The 7,409-nt window shown below is 39.4% G+C and overlaps 1 protein-coding gene across 1 annotated transcript in view; it reads right to left on the bottom strand.

The window, feature by feature from the left end:
• Positions 1 to 1,637: 1,637 nt before the first annotated feature.
• Positions 1,638 to 7,409, bottom strand: part of LOC107562296 (T-cell activation Rho GTPase-activating protein-like) — a 21,466-nt gene continuing 15,694 nt past the window's right edge. Inside the window, exons 5-11 of the mRNA XM_016246927.1 lie at positions 6,818 to 6,859; positions 6,087 to 6,128; positions 5,353 to 5,542; positions 5,115 to 5,224; positions 4,617 to 4,797; positions 4,142 to 4,250; positions 1,638 to 3,424 (exon numbers count right to left, since the gene is read on the bottom strand). Coding sequence (XP_016102413.1) covers positions 2,229 to 3,424; positions 4,142 to 4,250; positions 4,617 to 4,797; positions 5,115 to 5,224; positions 5,353 to 5,542; positions 6,087 to 6,128; positions 6,818 to 6,859 — 1,870 coding nt within the window. The 3' untranslated portion in view covers positions 1,638 to 2,228. The remainder of the gene's footprint in view (positions 3,425 to 4,141; positions 4,251 to 4,616; positions 4,798 to 5,114; positions 5,225 to 5,352; positions 5,543 to 6,086; positions 6,129 to 6,817; positions 6,860 to 7,409) is intronic.

Below are 7,409 nucleotides of genomic sequence, written 5' to 3'. Positions count from 1 at the left end.
TTTTAGAGCATCCTTTTTTAGTCATCGTAATTACTTTTAACGTTTGCCTGTTCAGACTATGTCATTGGTTTTGCGTGCTTTGTTTGAGAAATTCAATATCAATTTTCCCTATTTAGATTTGTTGGTAATCCAATACTTGTGTCGCTGAATAGTCACTAATTGGTTGTTAATTTAACTTTAAGCGTTAAAACATCCATTACCTAAAGCGCCCATTCATCACTGTATAATGGACACAGCAATGGCAACAGAGGGAGAACCACTGTGTTATGTAAGAGACTCTGTCCATGAACACATGCTAGCATTCACAGTTTCATTATGTAACATTTATCTGTTGCTTTGTCTCTGTTAATGAATGTTTACTGGCTTGCATTGCCATGTTTATAGTCAATTTTGGAGAAGTCCTTAACCTGCTTGGCATTTTTACTTTACAGATATGTCACAAAATGTTTACTTCACTTGCTGATTCTGATTCTTCAATTCAAAAATGACTGTATATTGTATAATAATATAAACCATGTAGTAGATAATGGTCTTCCTGTCATTGAATGGCAACTGATTCATATAGATTCTTATAAAATATATCTAGTTTTGTGTTTCACAGGAACAATAACCGCATACAATTTTGGAACAGCATGAGGGTGAGTAAATAAAGTTTTATTTTAAGGTGTTCAAAGTTCTCCTTTAATGGCTGCATATGTGTGCACGTTTCCGACATCTAAGAGGCTGATCAGAGCATTAGTACGTTCGGTGCCTTGATAAGGATCTTCAGAAAATGTACCCACATTTCCCATTTACAGACTAATGTTAGTGTGTGCACACTGCACTATAGAAACCATGCAAACTGACATTTGACACACTGCAGTCTGTTTCTTAGTAAGGCTGAAAGAGGAGGAAATAGGACATATCTATAGACGAGTGAGATGACAGACCAAATTCAGCGAAAAACCAAATCAGTCCACATGATCGCTGACTTCCTCTCTAATGCAGAACACGCTGTTCTCAATGACATTTTGTTCTGCATGTTATGCAACCCCTTGCCAAGCATGGGGAACAGTACTGTTCAAAATGCCATATGTATGAAAGTACTGGTTTCTGTAGGTTCCTCATAACCTCTTTTAACTCTTTTCCATTGGTATCCCAAAGGAACAAGGAATATTTCATCTTTGTCATCTTTTAACTCTCATGTCGTTCTAACCACAAAGAGTACGCCTTTCTTCTTGTGGAACACTCAAGATAAACTTTTGAATTTTATCCAGGCCACATACACATAAATGAAGTATCACAAAAATTAACAATAGTATCATCAATAAAAGTATCATAAGTTTAAGCTCTATTCCAATTTCATGAGAATATCAGTCTGTTCGTCACACAAAGAAGACTTGAATATATTATGCAAAGGTCATATGGACTACTATTTGATGATATTATATTTATACCACTTTTTAAAGATTGAAATATAGTTACCATTCATTAAGAGCAACCAGTACATTATTCACTTGGAACAACATGAAGGTACTCAAATCAATTAATGTTACCAAATATCCCAGTGTTCATATAGTGAAATAAACTTCATAAGACTTAGCAGCTTTTTGAGACTGTCAGAAATGAGTTCAAACAGCGTGACCTCTAAGATTCTTTATTGTAGTGAAATAAAGAGTAGAAATAAGACAGAAATCATGTAATTAACAGCTGTACATTCTTACTACATCAAAATTCTTCAGATACCACCAACTATTTTACTATATTATACAATTGAATTATTTTAACTGTCTATTTACATAGCTTCATACTGGCAAGAGTTTAAAATGATTCAATATTAGCATATGAAATTGCTGTAACACGTTGAATTCTATGTGTCACTAATTTAAACAGCTTAATAGTTGCAGGCTATTTTAAAGCTGAAGTGTGCAATTTTCTATGTTAAAATGCATTCTCCTACCATTGCTTAATGTAACTATAAGCAAGCCATTTTATGGGTTGATTTATCTGAAAAGTGTAAACATTGTGGCACTATCAAAACATTACTCTGCTTGGTTAATCATCCTGTCCAGCCCAACAAAGCAAAAATAGTTCAATCAATTACGTAAGTGGGTGGAGTGCTTAGGAAACCTGTTTGAAAACAATCATTGTTTTTGCAATTTCACTTGGTGATGCTAATCACAAACAAATTACACACTTCATCTTTAAATCTTAGCAGGAGTTCAGTATTGCAATTGAGTAAGAAACACTCACACATAAGATTCCTTTGCATAGGAGAACTCCTCAAACACAGGCTGACTACACCTGTGGGACACTCGTTCATGCCTCGACTGGGACACTGACTCAGACATGGCCCTCTGCCGGAACGACACCGGCTGTGGTTCTTCTAATTGAATGCTTTCTGTGAAAGTTTCTATGTATTCTGTTGGTTCGTTAACTTTGTAATCGTCCAGCAGGTAGTCGTTCATGGATATGGGGCGAGATTTCCTGCCAAGCTCTCTGGCGTGTTGGACAGTCATGGCCCTGTACTGCGGAGGGGCCGGTTGTGCTCCAGTCTGCAGCGCCTGCTCATAGGATGGGGGTCTGCATGGCATAAGACTATCCACATGTTGGAAGACCTCGATGGCTGAGAGAGGCCGTCGACGCCGAACAAGCTCATCGATGTTCTCTGTCTCATTTTGTGAGTCCTCTTGGAGAGTTTCACATGGGAAGACTACTTCCTTCTGGGACTCTCCTTTCTTTAGACTGCCTCTGTTAAACGTAAAGTTTCCAAGGCTTTTGGCCCTCATTGAGAGGGATCGTCGGGTCACTTCCTGGTCTCCTTGGGCATTGCTATGTCTAGGTTTACTCATAAAGGATGAATGCCTAGTAGACTTGCGGGGGCTTGCAGGGGACGGCTGGGGTGACGTGGTTATTGATTGCTCTGAGAGATTTGAGGAGGTGCTATCTGAGGAACAGAACGATGGGCAGGAACCAGCCTTAGATGTTGGAGAAGACACACTAATTGGCAAGTCCATGTTCAAAGTCTTGGCCATCTGGGATCTTCTGTTCTCACAGCGGTGGGGATGCAAGAAAGAGTCATCCGAGTTCTGCTTCTTGAGTGGTTGGTCGTCAAAGTCTTCCTTCTCTGTCGAAAAGTTGTCATGGCTGCGGGCAAGCTCTCTTAAACCCGTCATGGGGGCAGAAGGAAAAATGGAGGGCTCAGAGCACCGGCGATTGAAGGGATTTGTGAAAGAATCAAATATAGCTTCAGAGGAACAAGAATGAATGTCAGAGCGTTCAAGTTGGCATAGACCTGGGCTCCCATGTGGCATCATGTTGTCCTCCTGAGACCGGCTCTCAGCTTCTAGACAATCACAATCGACATCAGGATCTGTGCTGTCGTATGCTGAGTCATGCTGGTGGACATCAAAAGAGATATCAGGGGACACCAGCGAGGCTGAATCTGTAGAAAATAAATCAAAGTTAAAGGTCTAGGTGGCTGTGTCATGCTATCAAAACAATGCTCTGTTCATTGGAGCCAGCCCAACACAGCAACATTTGTTCAACCAATGGCATGAAGTTGGTACTAGACTATTGGTGTTGCAATTGTAAATCTGAGACTTTACCCTGTATTTCAAAGCCTGCTAGATGGTCTAACATGCTAATTAAATGGCCTTTAGCTGGTCCAAGCTGATCATTAGCTTGTTCAAACTGGCAAACTTCATGAATCGGCTAATAGTTTGTCATACCAGCTCTAGGTGGTCAAGCAGATTGTTGGAACAAAGTAGCTGATAAACTAACTTCTGCTAAGCTTGCAATAGCTAATGGCCAGACCAATTAGACCAACTGTCATGTTCCAAAACACAGCTAACAGCTTAAACTGGATTTTCTAACAGGGATTGAGGTAATGCAATTCGATTTGGCCATACTAGGGGTGCAGAAACATCTGCTTTAAGGCCATTTTTGAAAATGCAAAAGTATTATCATCAGTCATCCTGTTGAGACTTGAGGTTGCAGTAAACCTCAAAATCATAAATGGAGCTCTTAATTGGGAAGATGTTAAGTAAAGATATTGGGAAGTAAAATGGCCTCAGAAAGGGCTCATAAATGGTGCATAGATGTTAATGTAAATTTAAGAATGCTATTTTTTTTTAATAGTTATAAATAGTTATTTATTTACCTGAGTTGTCTATGGACTCCTGATCCTCTAAATCACCAAAAAGCTTCAGGATAGCATTTCCAAATACCTCACAGCAATTTTCGATAAGGAATTGGATAAGATTTGTGGCCTTAATAAAAACACAAAAGAAAAACATTAATTTCTATTTCATATAATGCAATGTATCGAGTTTTGTATGCAACCTAATGTCACAGTGCTTTTTGTGTTGTGGTTTCTATGCATCTAAAACCACATCATGCATATGACAGTGTGTCTTAAATCGACAGATTAGTCAAAACGAGACTGCAGAGGTGTATCAAAAAAATAAAACATTACTGAGACTTCTGACATACATTCTTGCTCAGACACTGATCCAGACTAAGTTTAGTGATATAGGCTCATGTTGCCAGAACCAAGGCAGACTTTAAATAAATAATTTCATGACATAACAGATTATTATTTCGACTTTTCTTATAAAAAGGACCAAGTGTCTGACCTTTGCTACATCATCCCTGTCTAGGGGCTGGCTGTCACGATGCAGCAAGGTTGGAGCAATGCACACTGCCAGGTTCTTGGCATCCATTTTGTTGGTTTCTGAATGCTGACTGATGTGGTGAAACAGGCACAGCAGGTGCTGCAGGAGGAGACTGTTTGCTTTCGGCAACTTCTCAGCCATTCTGAGAGTGGAGAACAAACAAAAAAACAGTTAGGTCCTTTTTCTATTAACCGCTCCTTCCATTTTTTTTTTGATGAGGGAGGAAGAACAAAAACAGAACTGTCCTTCTGACATTTTGTGGTCAGACTTCAGCATCTAATTTCCCTATTTTCAAATCTCTGAAGAGTACATAGAAAGTCCACAGAAAAGCCCCATTTCTACCACCTTGCCTTGCCAGGGACTTTTTAATAGCCCCCACATCTGTTGTCCGTTTCTCTATACCATTCACTCTTAAACTACAGTGAGTTTATTGCTAGGACACGAGATAGTACTACTTACCTTCTCAGCTCTCTCTGAGCATCCTCTGTCCTTTCTTTCTCTAGAGCACTGATCCAGCTTTCATAGTGCTCAAATACCAGCAGGCCTCCAGGGAGTTCCTTCAGGAAAATCTATCAGTACATAAAAATAAAGAAATGATTCATTGTTTCACAGACACGTCAGAATGGAAAAAGGGGCGTTGACATGAAACATATACAAGCAAAAGCTGAGCCTACTGTAAATATGGAGTATTATTCACCTTCAACAATCCAACCAGGAGCGTCACAGGCAGGGCTTCCATGTCCACCTGGGCTCCAGAGTTCAGCTGTTCTTTGAGAGCATTCAGGTTTTTGCTGTTACATGAGACTCTGAAGACACCCTCAGTAAATGGACCCTTCCTGAACAACAACAGGAGTATTTCCTGTTGGAGGACCAAAAACATGAGAAGACTGAGGAATTGAAATCTGACTTAAAGATGAAAGTCAGAATCCAAAAAGCAGCCTGTTTACTTTCTTAAATACACATTCCTGGTCCTGCGCATGATTCATCAGTTCATGTTATTCCAAAGAAACAGTCTTCATAATCTTTCATCAAAATGACTCACTACACATCTGAAGCAATTTTCCTTTTCGAATGGCATCAAGGCAGCTTCACTTTTTTGCATGCCATCATTTTCCAAGACCTGTTTGGCAAGGATTTTGAGTGATTCTACAAAACTAATAAACCTGCTGTAGCTTTGGCCATGTTTTTGTCTTTAATCAAAATTATCTTGAACACTTCTGATTGAGGTCTGGATAAGGTTAGCAAGAAACTGCACGACGCCTATAAATAGAATCATTACATGTGCTACTGTACTGATTGCATCTGTGGTGCAGATGTTTTTGTAGACAGATTACTTGTTCTTGGACAAAAAAAATAAATCGAGAGTTTCAGAATTTCTTATTTATTATGCTCCACTTATGCATTTATAACAGGTACTAAATGACACCTCACCTGTGTAGAGTATCTAGCCAGTGGTCCTTTAGCTCAGGCAAACTGCAAGTGAGAGAACATCATGGTGTGAGTTAGTAATCCACAGAGAGTGCAGTGCGCGTGAATATGAAGAGGCCACACTCCCTCGACCTCTTTACAACAAAAAGGGCAGGAAAGTCTCGGCGAGTCATGAGGGCAGGAAGCAGCATCACAGCTACAGCTACCACTTCCTCATTTCAGAGTGTGGCTTGGTGACAAGCGGAAAGTTTATCTGTGCGACTTGGAGTTCATAGATGCAAGGTAGGTTAGGCCTAATAAGATGCTTAGGATGGGCGACTGTGAAATGTGTGTAAACATTTATATTTTTGGATTAGTATGAAACATGGATCCTTTCTGCAGAATTTCTTTTCTGCCTTTCTCACATCTTGTTTCACACTTTAGGTGTGAGGTTAGGTGTGTACATGTGAAATACACATATGAGTTATCTACTGAATATTTGTGTTGTGAAATAGCAAATACTAATCTATCTATCTATCTATCTATCTATCTATCTATCTATCTATCTATCTATCTATCTATCTATCTATCTATCTATCTATCTATCTATCTGTCTGTCTATCTGACTATCTATCTATCTAGCTATCTAGCTATCTGTCTAGCTGTCTGTCTGTCTGTCTGTCTATCTGACTCAGAATTTCTTATTTATTATGCTCCACTTATGCATTTATAACAGGTACTAAATGACACCTCACCTGTGTAGAGTATCTAGCCAGTGGTCCTTTAGCTCAGGCAAACTGCAAGTGAGAGAACATCATGGTGTGAGTTAGTAATCCACAGAGAGTGCAGTGCGCGTGAATATGAAGAGGCCACACTCCCTCGACCTCTTTACAACAAAAAGGGCAGGAAAGTCTCGGCGAGTCATGAGGGCAGGAAGCAGCATCACAGCTACAGCTACCACTTCCTCATTTCAGAGTGTGGCTTGGTGACAAGCGGAAAGTTTATCTGTGCGACTTGCAGTTCATAGATGCAAGGTAGGTTAGGCCTAATAAGATGCTTAGGATGGGCGACTGTGAAATGTGTGTAAACATTTATATTTTTGGATTAGTATGAAACATGGATCCTTTCTGCAGAATTTCTTTTCTGCCTTTCTCACATCTTGTTTCACACTTTAGGTGTGAGGTTAGGTGTGTAAATGTGAAATACACATATGAGTTATCTACTGAATATTTGTGTTGTGAAATAGCAAATACTAATCTATCTATCTATCTATCTATCTATCTATCTATCTATCTATCTATCTATCTATCTATCTATCTATCTATCTATCTGTCTGTCTGTCTGTCT

The sequence above is a fragment of the Sinocyclocheilus grahami genome, unplaced genomic scaffold, assembly GCF_001515645.1.
Source record: "Sinocyclocheilus grahami isolate Dianchi unplaced genomic scaffold, SAMN03320097.WGS_v1.1 scaffold817.1, whole genome shotgun sequence".
Lineage (NCBI taxonomy): Eukaryota > Metazoa > Chordata > Actinopteri > Cypriniformes > Cyprinidae > Sinocyclocheilus > Sinocyclocheilus grahami.
This window is presented reverse-complemented; position numbering and strand designations above follow the sequence as displayed.